Genomic DNA, 18,105 nt, shown 5'->3' with positions numbered 1-18,105 from the left:
GAAACCGAGGTATACGGCCAAACTAACGAAGTACACCGCAGACTTTAAAGATGGACGATAAAAAAGTGACGCTATATAAATAATTTCGAAGTGGTGTAAGGGATCCTTTCAATATTCGTTATTGCGAATCATTCCGCGAGAACGAGTCGGAGTACTAGTAAAGAAAAAAAAAATGAAGAGCTTCCTTTTTCTTTTTTTTTTCTTTTATGAATTTACCAACTGAAATACGACATATTTCATTTTTTTTTTTTATTCAGAAATACTGTGGACCTCTGCTCAGGGTCATTACCGGGAAGGAGATTTCGCATACAGAAATTTATGAGGCGTATTAGTAAACCATCCTTCTGATGATGATGATGATGACAATAATAATAATAGTAGTAATAATAATAATAGTAATAATAATAATAATAATAATAATAAAGTAACTTTTACTGTAAGAAGCTTGGTACAAACAAAATGAAAGGTTATTTTTCGTACAAGTTAGTACAGCAACAGATAATTTCAGGTGTTAACAGCGCAAAACGTAGACCGGACACGAGCCGAGAAGACAACACCACAAGCGCCGACTTTCAACAGCGTTTATTCGGCTCGTGTCCCGTCTACGTTTTGCGCTGTTAACACCAGGATGGAAAACCAACAAGCCCAAGCTGCTATCTTAGCGAAATAGATAATTGTGCTCGCTTTGACGAACCACTCACAACCGAAACCTCGCCTCGGAACGTATAAAAAATAATTAAATTATGGGTTTTTACGTGCCAAAACCACTTTCTGATTACGAGACACGTCGTACTGAAGGACTCCGGAAATTTCGACCACGTGGGGTTCTTTAACGTGCACCTAAATCTAAGTACACGGGTGTTTGCGCATTTCGCCTCTATCGAAAGGCCGCAGTGGACGGGATTCGATCCCGCGACCTCACGCTCAGCAGCCCAACACCATGGCCACTGAGCAACCACGGCTTTTTTTCTCTTTCTTTCATGGTATGTATTATAACAGCCTTCAACCCGACATTCACCAGTTCTGCATAGTCGGAGAATGGAGGGCACAATGAAAGTCGCACACAGAAAAGGCAGCGTTCATACTGTGAGTAGAAACGTTGGTTTCACTTTAGAATAAGTGAAACGTTGGTTTCACTTATACGTAAGGATAAGCACCACACCAAAATAGGGTAGCAGTCCGGTTGTATATCGAGTCCATCATAAACATGTTTTAAGTGTAGTGTCGTTTGGATACCACGGCAACCGCGGCAGGTGAACGTATCAAAAGCGCTACCGTAGTCCTCCCTTCGAGCTCCCCGCGCTGTTAAATCTGCATTCGGAGGCGCGAAGGGTGAGCGTAGCACGAAACGCGACGCAGCGAGCTTTGCGGAGCTTAAATTGGTGAAAACACGGTATGCGCGCCGAATAACCGCCCCGGGTGCCAACGGTGCGCCGGAATTCCAAGGGCGTCGCCGAAACGCACGCGCGCACAAGAGCGAGCAATGCGCGGCGGGGCTCCTTCGTCATCGGCCGTGGGAGAGGAATTTTGACCGCGCGTTATTTGCCTGTCGCAAAAAAAAAGATGCCCGCCGCCGCGTCAACAACGGCGACGACGCGAGGGCGAAACTTTCAAATGTCGAACTGGCGCTACGCAGCCTTCACGGGGTGCGGAATGAATTGGACGGCCATTAGGGTATAGGCGTGTTTCTTTTTTGATTGTTTATTATATAGGTAAACAAATAGGGAAGGACATTACTGCTGAACTGAACGCGCACTGCAACTGTATACACAGCGTAGTCTGCTGACACTTGAACGGCGATCAGCTGCGCGCGTGTTCTTGAGGTGCGTGTGTGTGTGTGTGTGTGTGTGTGTGTGTGTGTGTGTGTTTGTGTGTGTGTGTGTGTGTGTGTGTGTGTGTGTGTGTGTGTGTGTGTGTGTGTGTGTGTGTGTGTGTGTGTGTGTGTGTGTGTGTGTGTGTGTGTGTGTGTGTGTGTGTGTGTAAGGGTTAATTCATAGTACGCTTGTGGAGTGACGACTTCCTCGAGAGAGTTTTGTCCACCGGCCCCGCACACCGGCACTGTTCGAGAAATTAAACGGACACCAAAGGGAAGCGAATCAGTGACTGATAAGGTACGCAATCTCTCAGAACCATTTTCGATTTTCAATCTATGCTCATTAGAGGACGGCAAATATTGGGACCTTTCGAACACGAATCGCATTCGATTCGATAATACCTATTCGAAACTGTCGAATATCCGTTCCTTTCGAATGTGTACAGGGTAACGCGACACTTGTCAGAGCCTCAAAGGAGCAAGAAAGTTGGAAGTGAGGATCGCTCCGAGAGATTCAGCTTCAGGCTCCGGAGCTGCGGCTACTTCGTGGGGGCGGGGGGGGGAGGGGGGGCAACATCTTCCTTGAGCATAAAGGCGCGTGCGAGGCAGATAATTTTCGCGCAATAATTTTCAGCCATTCATTATGAACGCTTGACTCGTGGGCAGCCCTTACGCGAATCTGTTGCTACGATTTAGGCAAAGCAATCTATTACTCGGCAATTCGCAGCATGTTTCGACAACTTTAAAACAATGTTCGGGAACAGTCGAGAAGAAAGGGGGCTAACCGAGGGGCCCGGTATTTATTAGTCATATCATAAGAAGCCAACAAACACTAACACCAAGGACTATATAAGGGAGGTTCCCTGCGCCTAATAAATGAAATAAAAGAAACGATAAATTAATGGAAATGAAAGTGGATGAAAAAACAACTTGCCGCAGGTGGGGAACGATCCCACAATTGTGGGATCGTTCCTCACCTGCGGCAAGTTGTTTGCGAAGGCTGTGGAATCGTTCCCCGCCTACGGCAAGTTGTTTTTTCATCCACTTTCATTTCTCTTAATTTGTCGTTTCTTTATTTCATTTATTAGGCACGAGTAATTTCCCCTATGTTGTCCTTGGTGTCAATGTTTGTTGGCTTCTTATGTTCGGGAACCGTAGTGTCACACTTCTCTCATTCAACAAACTGCCTACGCGCCCCTAGCGATGCGCTGTTTGTTCCATTTCTTTTTCATTCACTGCCTTCTTCATGGGGCGCACCATATAACTAAAAGCACTTGTTTCCTCATTTACAAACTTCTCAGCTGAGTGAGATTTTATCTGCGAGCAGCATTACATGCGTTTAAATGTGCCTGTAAATTTAAGCCATGTAAATAACGTGTAAAATTTTCTTTCTTTTCACCCAAGAGGACTTCTTGCAAACTTTATATATATATCCCTGCGTTCAAAAATAAAAATAACGATTTGCGCGTGGTGTTTCCAAAGAGGGTGAGCCAAGAAACCAAGAAACCTCCAAGAAACCCTTGCGACTGCATTCATTCGGGTCCACAAATTTGAAGTCGCCATCTGTATAATACCGTCCGTTTTACAGGCTTCCATGAGATAGCGATACGGTTCTCCTGCCAAGCATGTGTTTGTTTCAGCGCGAAAAGATGCCAATATAAAGGCATTATTTCGTGCTAGATACCCATTTCAGTTTTCCTTTAACGAGTATACAAGTATCACACCCGGAGTAGCAAGCAGTGTGAGAGTATATTGCGGATATCCTTACCTCGCATTTAAGTATATCTAACTGTTACTCGAATGTTGTCCAGACAAAAAAGGAAATTAAATTTAGAAAATCAGGCTATAAGAACTAGGCTATAGGAAGTAGCGAGAACTATACTCTCGGTCGAGGCGATCGCCTATCCGATGGTTTGGAAACGCAATACCTCTCATGTGCAGTGCACTTTGAGTGCATTGCAGAACCTCACGTGGTCGAAATTAATCGGACCTGTCACAGCTCGCGCGTTAAAATTTGAACCCCAAGAATGGAGGAATTTGAATTCAGAGCAAACAGTACGTGACGTGCAGCATTCCTCGACCTGCTTACCAAACGCGCAACCTAAGTCCTAAGAGGGTCTGTCTGACCATGCATATATGTTCCTTCCCGTAATATGCACTCGACAGAACAAAATAACAATGAAAAAAAAAAAATAACACTCGATACCGAAAGCTAGCGTGCGACATTCAGTTTTGGGGCCTTCTGGAACGAGATCTGGACAGACGAAACAGAGAAGCAGACGAAGCAGCGCAAGCAGATTCCGTCTATCCATTTCATTTAAGCCCGTGCGAACACGCTTCTTCTTCGTGCGAGAAAAAAAAAGTAATAATAAACAGCGACGCAAAATGGTTCGTTGACCTGCGAAAAGGTCAAAACGCGCGAACACCGTGCGCGCACACACACACACCTCATTTTTCAAGAGATCAAAACGCGCAAGGACTTTCAGCTGCTCTGCAGAAAGAGGCCGAGGTCCCAAGCTGCGGCGCCCCGATTCTAACCTTTCGCCGCGGCAAAATATTTGCTGCACATCGCACTGCCTATACAGAGATCGTCTGCTCTGTTCGTCGAAAGAACGACGAGCCAACGCCCTCGACAACGATACAGGGAACGAAAGTTAAGAACAAAAAAAAAAAAAAAAAGACAGGACAGACGGACGTAACGGCGAATAGCCCCGCACTAATGCGCAGATGGTACGCGGCGTCGACTTCAATAAGCAGCAGGTATCTATGTAGTACGAACAGCAAACAAGAAAAAATCTGCAGTAAGGCTAACGGGTAGTTCTTTCTTTATATCTTTGACAGGAACAAGTGCTTCGAAAGACTATAATTGAGGAAATGGTTAAAAAAAAGGGAAAAAAAAAAAGACATTTGATAAAGATATACACATGACTGGCGGAAATACCAGCTGCAAAAGTGCATCACGCCAACGGTCTGTACTGTAAAAAAAAAGAACTTGCTTCTCGTGACTGGGCCTCGAATGAGAGAGGCTTCCCTGCGGTTTTAATAGAAACGGGGCTACGGGGAAAAGTGGCGTAGTATGCGAACCGACGAGATTAACAATCGCCGTCTCTGAATGCATAACTAGGGGTGAGGGACATAGGCCGAGACTGCTAATTAAACAGTAATATACTAAAGGCGTGACGCGACTGACGTACCATGCACAACCAGTATTTATACATGCTGCGAAGCTGTCGAGGCGTGCCTAGCCAATACATCACGCATCGATACCTTATTTGCGTCGTCAGTATGTCATTATTTTTTTTTACAAACGCTATCTTACGACTCATTCAAATCCATTAAAACACGCAGGAGGGTGACATACGTCTGGTTAACATGCTTACGGCGATTTATTTGCGTAATTAGTAAACCAGTGTTCATCACACTTAATAAATTCCTCTAATGAGAGGAAAATGTTCCGACTAGGCAAGTAACCGCTAATTGTACTGGTTGATTTGCATGGGGCGACTCGTTTCTGCTTGGCAGGAGAGAATGCGCTCGTCTGGCCTGTCGTATGATCTGTTGAAAAGGTGACGAGGTGAAGCTTGAATATACCGTTCAAACATCAGGTTTAATACCCACGCGACTGATTTAGCATGCCGCATCGTTAGCGGATCCAGACTATAATTCCTCCGTCCAGTCCATCTTGGTGAAAAGCAGACGCCGGCAAGCAGACGACATCTAGTAAACCACGCAAAAGAAGAAAAAAAATGAAAGAACAGGTTTCCAAGTGCAGCGGATAGATTTTCATAAACACAGCTGCTCTTAGACTATTTATTTTCGATGTCGTAATGTTCCGACATCCCTGAGCTGTTCCACTGTGTAGCACACATAATGGGCGTGTCTCTGCAGCCTCATCGGAGGTCATCCCGCATCTCTCGACAAGACGCTTTTCAAGACAAGCGAAAACTGCCGGAGAGACATAACTCGGGAGTTTCCCACAGGCACGAAACAATGTATCGATAGCTACAACTACCGTACGCGCTGACAGCGTGACAAGCGTGTGCCTTGTCAAGGATGTCTCTATGACCCTACGAACACACTACACTGAGAAGCGAACGGTATTTCTCCGCAAGGAAAAAAAAGAAAGAGACGGCTCGTGACAATGACCGCCGGTCGCGGAAAAAGAAAAAGCAAGGCGAGACAATTCCTCGTCCAACCTTCCTCCATAGCGGCATAATGTGCAAACGAAAAAGGAAAAGCGTGCAAGACGTTGTAGTAGCGGTTACCTTGTTCGCAGAAATTGAGCAGAAAGAACGGTAGTCGACTGAATTCTAGAAACTCTCTGGAATGCTGCAGTTCTTGCCTTCGCCGGTCGACATTATTACGTCAAGACACGGATCACAAGCTTGCGCAACGAACGCAAGCCTCTCTCGATCGCATCGATCGGCGAATGCTCTGGATCGCGCCAGCTCGGATGCCGCAGCACCCTCTAACCGAATTCCTCCGTTTCGAAGAGCTCGTTACTTAAACAGTAATGTCGCTGCTTTAAGTGCCGCTAGACGGTACACGGGAGTGAGAGTGAGAAAGCCAAAATGAAATTCAAGCGATCGTTATCCGTCCCCAGTACAGCGGCTGCTCGCCAACGGTTTCCAAGACCCCTGGGCGACTCAACCGAGCCAAGGACGTTTCGGCTACTTCTCGACTCGGATCGTCGGTCGCTCACACGAGACGGGGGCGCCGTTTGTTTGGGCTACGAATGTAACGGATCACAATAAACGAAGGTTCGAACGCGAGGTTTCAATCCCGCGCACCGACTTCCAACTGAGAACATTTCTCCAGACGCCTTCCAGAAAACGGGCAAGATGGTCAACTTGTCAAACGCGGAGAGCGAGCGTCCGAGAGGAGGCGCCGGATCGCATCGCTCGTCTTATCGCCGATGGGCGCAATAACAACAGCGGCGCTGTGATTATCGCCGTGGCGGCATCGAAGCAGCGGCCACGTCAAATGCAGCCGACACACTTGCCGCGCGTGTCAACGCACCGTACGCGAAAGGAAAGCGCAAAGACTTACCGGGCGGTCAAGTTGAACGTTTAGGCCTAGCAGCAGCAGCCGCCGCCAGCCAGCGCTAGCGAAGGGGACGCGTTGGCCGGTGTGCGCTGCCCCGAGCGAAAGCCGCGCCAGCTTCCAGAAACACCACCGAGCACCTCCACACCGATGATGCACCACCGGTGCTGACAGCGTGTCATACGTATCCAAAGGAGATTTTTTTTTCTCTTCTTTTTCACTCGTCTCCCGGCGTCGCCGCGCTGTAGCACCACGACGAATGCTGCTAGCAATCCTGTCGCCGCAAAAGCACTCGGGTCGTGGTTGTCGTCGGTCGCTTCGGCTCGGCCCGTCCGGACGCACTCGAGAGAAAATAAAATAAAACTGCAGCCCTGACTTCTCTTGACCGGGCAGCCGCTATCGACACCACCACGCGGCCCTCTCGAACGATGCGAAAGAGACGTGCACGAAATGCCGGCGCCCCGCACGGAGCCTGTTTTGTTCGCGGAAAAAGCTTGGCTTCTTCGCGCTCCAAGTCGTGTTCGTGTTCCCCGCTACAAACGCGCCTCGAGCGCCTAGCCTACAGGTGTCTTTCAGTTTTTGTTTCAGTTTGTCGCGTATTTTTTTTTTTCTCCTTCGCGCCGGAGCTTCGCCGACCGCCGCGTCAGCTGCTGGGAAATATGTAAAGCTATTTCAAGTTTCGTTGTCACCTTCATAGGTGGCGCCACGTTACACAGCGTACAGAGGCGCGCGTTTTGAAGTTTTACGTCGACATGGTCAAGTGTCACTTAGGTTTAATGTGAAGTAAACACCGTGATGAAGTCATCATACTTTTCTGCTTTTAGACGAGCTACATGTACGTAAACGAATAGCCGACTAACAGGCATAAAGAGCAGATGACTACGTTGATGTTTCTGTTTTTTTTTTTTTTTTTTCCGTTGCATATGTATACAAAAGAGCCATACAAGGAGTGTAGTGTCAACGTAGTTGTTCGTTACTTTTTCTCTGGAACTCCGAGTGTTCGATGTCCATCATTATGCGAAGGACTGAATGGATTTCCCGAAACGCACCGAGCTAAAAAGGTAACTTCATTTAAGTGCTATAATAGGTCCAACCTAATGATCCGACCGTAGGCTTCTATAATGAGCCACGATAAGCTCCCTTTCCTTTACCCACTTCCCCAAATAGGTCTGGAGCCAACGTTTGTAGTTGCCTAGAGCCATCGTTTACATGTATAATTCTCTATCTCTCTATTCTTCGATCATTGTTCGCTGCTTCGAACAACAATCTCTGCCACCAAGTATAACTCGGAGAAAACGTGGCCAGGTGCTCACGTCTGTGAATTCGCGTGATTCTCTGTGGGTCGACAAAAATCCGTTATCCCGCGTCATCGAAAAATTGGCCGTCCCGCGTTATAGCACCAAAATTCAATGGCCCCAAAGTTGACGGTGGCACCACTGATGATCGCAACCATGGATGGGAGTCGAACACACGAATTTTGGTGTTAATTAAGGCGAAGGCCATTAACGCACAGTTAATCGAGATAGAGTTAATTAAGGCACTCGAACCCACGACCTTTGGTGAAAGGACACAAGTAATAGGAAGCAACAACGCATTCGAATGTCAAGTAATTTAATAATGAACGTCTCGTGAGCGCGCAGGCTTTCGCCGTCATCCTCTTTAGCGTATGCTAAAGCTACTGTGAACTTTTTTCATTTTACCGGCTTAAAATGTTGCAGCAGAGCTGCTGCATCTTCGTGACATCACGCTATACAGATGATTACGCAAAACGTAACGCCAAGACGACGAGAAAGAAAAGTTACGCCCCCATGATACGATAATTGCCGACAGTAAGGAGATCAGCATTAAAGCAACACAGCGACACACCATGTGCATGGCTTAAGTCACGTTCGCTTAAAAGCTGTATCGTGGTCATTCTGCGACTACCGTCGCTTCGGCAATATGCTGTATAGTACACTGTGTACCGTATCGATCGGCCCATTCTGCTATGGCACTCGCCAAAGTCATTCATGAGCATGCATGAGCACCATGAGCATGACGACGATGCAACGTATAGAAGGAACGACACCGATGAAACTACAGAGGCGCTATGACGACGATGACATGGCGACAAGACGACGATTCCGAGATAATGACGACGGTATAACGTCGACAGCGTAACGGCGACGGCATCAGAATGGCAACGGCATCGGGATGCCATGACGACGAATGTACAATGACGGCGATGGCGCGACCACTATACGGTACGACGACAACCGGACGCCAAAGCTGGAATAACAACGATGCCGCGATGGCGTGACGACAATGGCATGGCAACGGATGCACGATGGCGACTGCCTGACGACGACGCAACGACGAGGATGGCGTGGCAAAGGCACGATTACAATAAAATAAAGCAGAAGGCACGACGGCAATATACATTACGACGGCGACTGCGTGACGACGACGACGACGCAATGGCGAGAGCCGGACTAGGAAGTTATAGAATGAAGAAGATGGAAGGCTGCTGCTGCTGATGAAGATGATGGTGGAACGACCACGACGGCATCGAGACGATGGTACGAACACGAATGCGGGACTAGTGTACGATGACGATGACGTGACAACGGAATGACGAGGGTCGGATGACAAAGCTGGGGTCACGACGATGCAGCGAACATGACAGCGTCACCACTACGTATACGAGCACACACTCAGTTGCATAAGCTGTAAGGCAGCATAGGAGAGTGAGCCAGCGTAGGAGGAGGGACGACAACGACGTGGCGAGTATCGGTTGACGAAGTTAGAATGACGACGTTGAAACGACCACGACGGCATCGCGATAACGGTTCGATAACGAATGTGTGATGACGATGCAATGACGACGGCTGCGACACAACGAGATGCGATCGACGGTCGAAGCGCGTACGCATTTCGCCTGGTTGGTTCGTGACTTGGAGCGGAAGCAGATGAGGACAGTGGGCTGACGACGAGTGTGCGGCAACGATGGTGTGACTGCGACGGTATGACGAGAGTTGGATGGCGAAGTGGGGGGGGAGGGGGGGCTATTCTATAATAGTCCACCTAGTGGACTGTCCGTTTCGGCCGCTACTGATTGGATCCAGCTGTACGAGTGAGGAGGAGACGAGCGGCCCTAGCCAATCAGCAGCGGCCAAAATGGACAGTCCACTATAGGTGGGCTCTTACAGAAAACCCCTCCTGGAGTGACAAGGACGGAACGACCGCGACGGCATCACGACGAAGGTGTGACGAATGCTTGACGACTGTGTGACGACGATGGCGTGATGACAACGGCGCATAACTGGAGTCGGATGACAAAGCGGGAATGACGACGATGGAACGATTGCGACGGCATAAAGAAAGCTTATCTGGTAGTCCAATTGCTATCCGGCAACATGGGCGAATGAATCGGCGCAGGAGGCGTGACGACGACGGCGTGACATGAGTCAAACGACGAAGCTGGAATTACGACGATGGAATGACCAAGATGGCATCACCACAACGAGCGCGTAGTAGTCCAAGCTGTTGGAAAGCTTGGGTCAGTGGGTCGGCGTAAGAAGATTAGATAGATAGATAGATAGATAGATAGATAGATAGATAGATAGATAGATAGATAGATAGATAGATAGATAGATAGATAGATAGATAGATAGATAGATAGATAGATAAGCTCAAATATACCTGAAGTCAACAAAGAATGCTAATCGCATTAAAAAAGAGAGATAAGTTTTCTACAGAAAGGCAGGGAGGTCGGCCTGAGCTATAACTTGCTCTGGTCTGCTACTCTTCAAGGGAAACAAGGGACCAGGAGGAAAAGGGCTGATGAATGATGACGATATGAGGAAGAGGTGCGTATATACAAGTTCACAGCGTTGTGACATCTCTAAAGCCGTGCGTCCAGCTCAGTGGCTTGGAGAAAGGCTGTAGCGGCACTTGTAATCAGAGATGCGCTGTTTATACATTAGGCCAAGCATCTAAAAGAAACTCGTATGATCATCATCATCATCATCATCATCATCATCATCATCAGCCTGGTTACGCCCACTGCAGGGCAAAGGCCTCTCCCATACTTCTCCAACTACCCCAGTCATGTACTAATTGTGGCCATGTTGTCCCTGCAAACTTCTTAATCTCATCCGCCTACCTAACCCTCTGCTACGCTTCCCTTCCCTTGGAATCCATTCCGTAACTCTTAATGACCAGCGGTTATCTTCCCTCCTCATTACGTGTCCTGCCCATGCCCCCATTTCTTTTTCTTGATTTCAACTAAGATATCATTAACTCGCGTTTGTTCCCTCTCCCAATCTGCTCTTTTCTTATTCCTTAACGTTACACCTATCATTCTTCTTTCCATAGTTCGTTGCGTCGTCCTCAATTTAAGCAGAACCCTTTTCGTAAGCCTCCAGCTAGGTTTCTGCCCCATACGTGAGTACTGGTAAGACACAGCTGTTATAACCTTTTCTCTTGAGGGATAATGGCAACCTGCTGTTCATGATCTGAGAATGCCTGCCAAACGCACTCCAGCCCATTATTATTCTTCTGATTATTTCAGTCTCATGATCCGGATCCGCAGTCACTACCTGTGACTGCGGTATCGACGTTTGCAATGGAAGAGACCAGTTGCTGTCGTTCTTGTGCGCACGCCTGACAAACCTAAACATATGTGATCAAGTGTTTCCTGGCACTTTACAGTATTCACAGTTTGGGCTAGTATCACTGCAACCTATCAGATGTCTATAATGGTTGGTGAATGCGACACCAAGGCGAATCCGGTGCACCATGCTTGTTTGGCTTCTTTCGAGCTTGTGAGTGACACGAAATTTCATTTCTTGTCATTAAATAAAAAAATTGGTATGCTGGACGCAGCAACAGCCATGGCCGCGAGGTACGTGAAACGTCTTGTGCGTGCTGAGGAGGAAGCGGGGGGAGCACCGAAGCGCAAGGCCGCTGTGTCCCCAGAAAAGTAACACAATGCCTTTCTTACAAGAACCAGTGAAGACGTGAATATAAATATATATATTTTGTCGAAATATTTCACAGAGTTGTAGTAAGAACCTTGGGCGTGGCGACTAGATGAAACTGCTCCGGGAACCTCAGCGTGCCCTGGGAAGGCCGGAAATTGAGGTCCTGCGTCGCGAATTCCTCCGGAACGGTGAACGTGAACCTCTTCAGCAGTTCCGTGACGAAGACGAACATCTGCGTCTTGGCCAGCGACTCTCCAATGCAGATGCGCTTGCCTGCGAAGGAGTGGCGTCATAAGTATATATAAGCTGAATGAATTCGTTCAGGTCTGCTATAGAAGACGCCGAAGCACGCCGTTGGAAAGAGTATACACAAGACACAAAATTTGTTCGCAGTTCACGTTGATGTGTCTCTGAAAAGCCGTAGGTATTTCTGCGGAAGGATCGACTGCAGGAGTGGCTACATCATATTTCGTGCGCGGATGTTATGACCCACTATACCGGAATGAATGCAGGAATTGAAACGTCAGGTGGGGGCACCCCGTGACTTGGTTAAGCTTTAGCGTTCAGTCAATCAAGGCTGTCTCATCGGCGCTTCAAGTGAGTGCACCTAAAAGGCGCCTACTGTAACGTTTCCCTATATAACTACGGTCTGCACAGGCCTGGCTGTGCCCATCGTAGAGCTTACTGTACAGATAGAGAACTTTAGAACACCGTTACCGCTAAACCTTGCTCCTGCCAGCTTTCCCGGTTACAGTGTATGCCAGCTAAGCCGCGAAAGTTGCACGCTCGGCGTGACTTTGCACGACACGTGCGTATACCTGGCTGATGGTTCGAGCGGTAGCGGTAAAGGCGTAGCGTGGTGTAGCGATTCGCTAAAACTCTCTAACGTGAACACGCACCGAGTCCGAACGGCAGGAAGGCGTCCTTCCTCTCGGGCCTGCCGTCCTCGGCCAGGAAGCGGGTCGGGTCGAACGTGTGAGGTTCCCGCCAGAACTCGGGGTCCCTGTGCGCCAGCCACAAGTTGGCCAGCACCCGGCTACCGGCCGGAATCCGGAAACCGCCCACAGTCGCCTCGTCTGAGCACCGGTGGAAATAAGAACAAAGAGAAAATAGTGCAACGGAATATAGTCACGTGATGTGTATATGTAATCCATTGTGCACCCCGTTCAGTCACGAATTATGATGGACAGTCGATAGATAGATCAATGTCATATCATTTTATTTCAAGGCGCTGAACATTCCAATGAAAAAGTCGAGGCAGTTGTGTGCTGCAGTGTGGGTTTTCTGTATGAGTTATCGTAATTAAAGAACAATTAAGTAATGCATCAGTTTGCCGCAATTCATGCTGCGCATTATTATGAATAGATTTGAATGACCGATTCGCAACATGAGAGTGAGTTATTGGCCGAAAGCACCTACTACTAGTTGCTGTTGCCTACGGTCGCCCATAACAAATGCCTGCTGGCGTCTCAATAGAGTATCCGGCGCATCCTCCGCTTTTTTCGAGGAAGCGCCGGGAGCCTTCGGACGGTTGCTATGGTAACGTGGTTCCGCCTCAGCCACTTCCTCCTCCGAGAGCGAGTCAAGTTCGGCTTGAGCGAGATGTCATCTGCCTTCGAGTTTGAGGAACGCGCCGGGATCTGCCCGACTCTGATTCGGAGAAAGGAGGCGACCAATTGAAGATACCATAAGAAACCGCAATTCCTTATCTGACAGCCTTCGCAGAGGTGCTGACTCTGACTGCTCATTAACGGCCAGGCCTTTAAAAGAAACGAAAAAAAAAAAGAAAGACCAACTACTTAAACTCTAGTGTATTACGCGCCATAACCACGATCTGAGGGAGTATTCTGTAAGTGTCCACCTTATGGACGAGTCCATTACGTGTGCTGCTGAAGTGCTGATGACCCCAGCCCAGCCAATCAGAACTTTAGCAGCAGACGAAATGAACATGTCCACTAGGTGGACTTTTACAGTATACCCCCTCCCCCAACCCTCCCACCAGCACATAGTAGTGGGGGACTCCGGAGCAATTTGGCGACCTGCGGGGTTCTTTAACGTGCGCGCGCTGCGTGGTACACGAGCGTTTTTGCATTCTCCCGCCATCGGAATTCATCACCAACTCAATGCCAATCACACTCAGGTGTCGTGTGTGTGTGTGTGCGTGTGCGTGTGCGTGTGTGTGTGTGTGTGTGTGTTTCGCTTAAGTCCTGTCCCTTCAGTTGCTTTGCGCAACAGCGTAAATTATGTCGAACCAAGTAGCCCACTGCGAAATTTTTCTTTAATTACAACGGCACATGTCTCTTAATTTTGGTGAAACTGTCTTTGTCTGTCCATCCGTCTGTTTGTCTTTGTGAAGGTGAAAGCCTGCTCGTGCGTCCAAAAAATCGGTTGTCCGGCGTTATCGAAAAAAATTGACCGTCAGGCGTTATGGCACCAAAATTCAATGGAGCCAAACCTGATGGTACCACCATTGATGGTCGAACTCGCGATCATTGGTTGAAGTCGAACACACGACCTTCGGTATTCTCCTTATGTATTGCATTTCCTTTGTAATTGTAATAATGTCTAATAATAATGAATTGATTGAAGTTAATCACGGCACTCGAATCCACGACCTTTGTTGAGAGAAAACAATAGGAAGTAACAGCGCATTCGAATGAGAATGTCAAGGAAGTTAATTAATGTCTCTTGACCGCGGATGCTTTCGCCTCTCTCCCCATTAGCATATGCTGAAGTGACCGTCAACCTTTCTTTCGGTTGTTTATTCGTTTGTTTGTTTATTTGTATGTTCGTTCGTTCGTTCGTTCGTTCGTTCGTTCGTTCGTTCGTTCGTTCGTTTGTTTGTTTGTTACAGACAAAATTGCAGTGCAACTGGACTCTCAGCGCACTTTGCGTGTTATTCGCGGGCTTTTCTCGCGCTCGAAAAAACACTCTTACGTAGTACGTCTCGAGCAACAGAAAGCTGCATCGGAAGTTTTTCATGTTACTCTACGACGTTCTCATTGACACTTTTCATCTAATTATAATATTCGAGAAGTTATCAATTGCGGCTAATTACATAGTTAGGCAGAATGCAAAAAAGAAAAAAAAAATCTAAGTATCTCAAAGCGACGGCAAACAACATTACCTTGGTTCTGATGTCCAGCTACGTGGCATTTCCATATATATATATATATATATATATATATATATATATATATATTAAATCTAGGTGCATCATAGTTGTGACACCCCTGTACCTATACATATAAACTGCTATTGGTGGTGGTCTGCTCCCGACCGCCGTCAATTTCACTTTCTTCGAAGAGGCAGGACATGTGTCGAGCGAGCTCCCGAACAACACTTTGCAATGTGGTGAACGCGGTTTAAATCATGGATGCATGCGCGGGACCTCCGAAAGTGGCGGGGCGTAATGCCTAACGTATTTATCTCGAATTTACACCGCTAAATCATCGCTTTTTCTTTCTTATCTTCTTTTCTTTTCCCCCCGCGCGTCTTTGGCTGGCCTATACTATGGCGCCTTTTATGTGTAACAAAGTATACACAGTAACGACCCACGGCGCACCATTCCCACTCATATATATATATAAGTGGGAATGGAGGCCACGCGCTCTTCCAAGCACGTGACGCAGGCAGAAAACGCGCACACAACTGTGAACACGCGGCTACACGCGCACGCTCGAACAAACACACACACGCAAGCGCACGCAAACGCACGCACAAAAAACAACACGCAAACACGCGCATACAAAACACGCAGACGTGCACATGCACACACCTGAGAGGCAGTGAGGACACATATGTATGTTCGTATATACGAGAGAAATCGAAATACGGAAATGAAGCCGGTTTTATGTGCCGAGAGTGAAAGAGCGAGAGAGGAAAAAAAAAGAAACGGTGCCGAGCCGTCCTCCAAGCTATTGTTTCGGTGGCCAAGGTCCGCGACAGGAAAGACAGGCGAGGAGGCTTAGCTATAGAAGGCAGAGGCGGGGGAGAGAGGTGGGGAGAGGAGGACCATATCTGTCCGCATATAACGCGCCCGCGCTTTCGCGATACAGCCACGGCATGGATATAACCGTGGCGCCCAGCCGCTCGACCGCACTATACTGCATGCGTGCACGCATAGGCACGCTGCTTCGCTGCTTGAGCGGCGACCGCAGTCGACGCTAATTTCCCTCCAATTCCGGGAATGAGATAGGCCGGCAGCCAAGTATATACTGCTGGCTATACGTACGCCGCCTCTGCAGCCTCCAACTGCGGCAATAAGGAGTGCACAACGCGTGAGCACAGGTATATATACGTTTAGTATAATACAGTATACACTGCGTGTCCCGTTGTGTGCGTGCGTGTGTGCGGTGAGCGCCGTACACGTATATATACTACACAGAGGGGGGAAGCGGCGTGCAAATCGAGGTGCGTCCGTTGCCCACCGATTTCTTTCGAGGCTTTTTATCGTGCGTTGCGTGAGGTGGAAGCGTATAACGCGACTTTACGACGTGTTCGGATTTAATCCCCGCGCGAGACGTGCATGGCATAAGCCGGATCGCGGAAGTGCGAAAACGTACACGTGCGCGGTGTGCGATATGCCACCACGATATATATATGACATCTCTAGTGGGAAGGCGAGCGTCCCAGTAGCATTCGCTCGCCATGCTGGCGAATCGATGAAACGCAAGAAATAGTACGATTATTTATAGGAAACCGTGCACTACACTGTAAACTAATTTACACCCTTGAAAGTGCGTAAGAGTGTAAATTGGTCTATAACTCGCACTCTTGCACTCAAAAAATGGTGTATGGGTCTGAGTTTTAGACACATTTACGCCCTTATGCGTAAAGATGTAAATGAGTGTACAGTGTATAGGTAATTACAGTGCACAATTAACACGCACTTAATTTCTTGGCTTTATTATTATAATTATTTTTTTTTTTTTTTGCTAGCAGGGCAGTCGGAAAAGAAGCGCGCAGGCTTCACGTGGAATTAGTTATTTGGAAAGAAGGCGTTATGGTTTGAAAAGTATAGCTTACTGCGTGTAAACGAATGTGGCTTGCCAACTATCCGCATATATAGTATGCCATGCGTTTCCGGGAAGACTTTAAGCAATTTTCAAAAAATTTCCTGTGGCAGATGGCTATAGACACTTCTATTACCTTTGAAGTGGACTATACTCGATAAACAATTTTGTGGATGACACAATTTTCTATATATGTGCCATCAAACTTGCGGTAGGAATTCACTGTCGTTCCACTTACCCTTTAAACAAAGCGCCGTTTTATGCATTGAAGCTCAAAAGTAATTGGACCGCCAATGTATTTCTTCGAAAAGTTCGGAAATTAATATCTCGAAGCTGGTTTCATCCTGACAATTCCTTCCAAGAGGTTCCGCCTTGCAAACTCCGCGGCCACAACTTGTAAATTGCAATGTGTTCCGGAAGGTAATTATTGAAAACAAAATATTTTAAAACTATATTTTCTTTAATTTTCCGGTAACAGGTTGACCCATTTATTGCGGCGCACGCCAAAGACAATAGTAAAAGGACGGGACAATTGCGTTGGTCTCACAACTGAAATTTTATTTAGAAGCAACATACTAAATAAACATTGAAAATGGACTGTGTGGATCACTTGGGTGATTGAGTTACACAATCACGAAACAATCAATGAAAGCAATCTCGTCGTCCGTGCGATCATTAGAAGAGAAAAATGAAGGTCAAAGTAACTTCTTTTTTCATAATTTGGCGCCGGAACCCCAGCGCCGGTACGTCAGTGTGACGTCACCAGTTGTATAGTGTTTCTTTTTTTTTTCGTATTCGGGCCCCGATGGCTCAGTAAAGGTTCCAGAAGCTTGCCGTATTCAACCTTTTTCTCATTTAGAACATGATGTAGTCCCTTAATTACCGATAAGCAATTACCTAGGCACTAGCAGACACCGCCAAAATGCGTGACGTCACCGCGCGCTGGTGCGGGAACTACGATGTGGTGTCGCCGCTCGCCTTTTTCTTTTGTGCGTCATTTCTTGCTTACTAAACCCTTAGTCGCGGTAAGAGTGATCTTTTATTGCGATAGAAATTATATGGACACTCCAGGCGCATTCCCGCCGTCGCCGTCGCCGTCGCCGTGACGTTCTACATACAGTCCAGTTGTGATAACATCATGACCGCGCGCCATATGCTTTGTGTGCGAGAGAAAGCGTGCGACGGTGAGGCAAGGGTGGTGGATCCATCTAGCGCGCGCAAGGGAGGAAGTAGGGGAGGCAGCATGGCGTCTTCCGTCGCGCGCAAGGCA

The 18,105-nt window shown here is 47.6% G+C and overlaps 2 protein-coding genes across 5 annotated transcripts in view; both read right to left on the bottom strand.

Annotated features, from left to right (window-relative positions):
• Positions 1-7,412, bottom strand: part of kst (spectrin beta chain, non-erythrocytic 5 kst) — a 223,525-nt gene extending 216,113 nt beyond the window's left edge. The window contains exon 1 of one of the 2 annotated variants that reach the window (XM_075699633.1): positions 6,863-7,412. The gene's annotated coding sequence lies outside the window, so the exon portion shown is untranslated. The remainder of the gene's footprint in view (positions 1-6,862) is intronic. The other variant, XM_075699636.1, reaches the window with a different exon arrangement.
• A 4,441-nt stretch (positions 7,413-11,853) lies between these two features.
• Positions 11,854-18,105, bottom strand: part of LOC142588142 (cytochrome P450 2J1-like) — a 20,290-nt gene continuing 14,038 nt past the window's right edge. For all 3 annotated transcript variants that reach the window (XM_075699630.1, XM_075699632.1, XM_075699631.1), the window contains exons 6-7: positions 12,720-12,896; positions 11,854-12,093 (exon numbers count right to left, since the gene is read on the bottom strand). In XM_075699630.1, coding sequence (XP_075555745.1) covers positions 11,891-12,093; positions 12,720-12,896 — 380 coding nt within the window. In that variant the 3' untranslated portion in view covers positions 11,854-11,890. The remainder of the gene's footprint in view (positions 12,094-12,719; positions 12,897-18,105) is intronic.

This window comes from Dermacentor variabilis, chromosome 7, assembly GCF_050947875.1.
Source record: "Dermacentor variabilis isolate Ectoservices chromosome 7, ASM5094787v1, whole genome shotgun sequence".
Classification (NCBI taxonomy): Eukaryota; Metazoa; Arthropoda; class Arachnida; order Ixodida; family Ixodidae; genus Dermacentor; species Dermacentor variabilis.
Note: the sequence above shows the minus strand (reverse complement) of the source record. Positions and strands in the feature narration are given on the sequence as shown.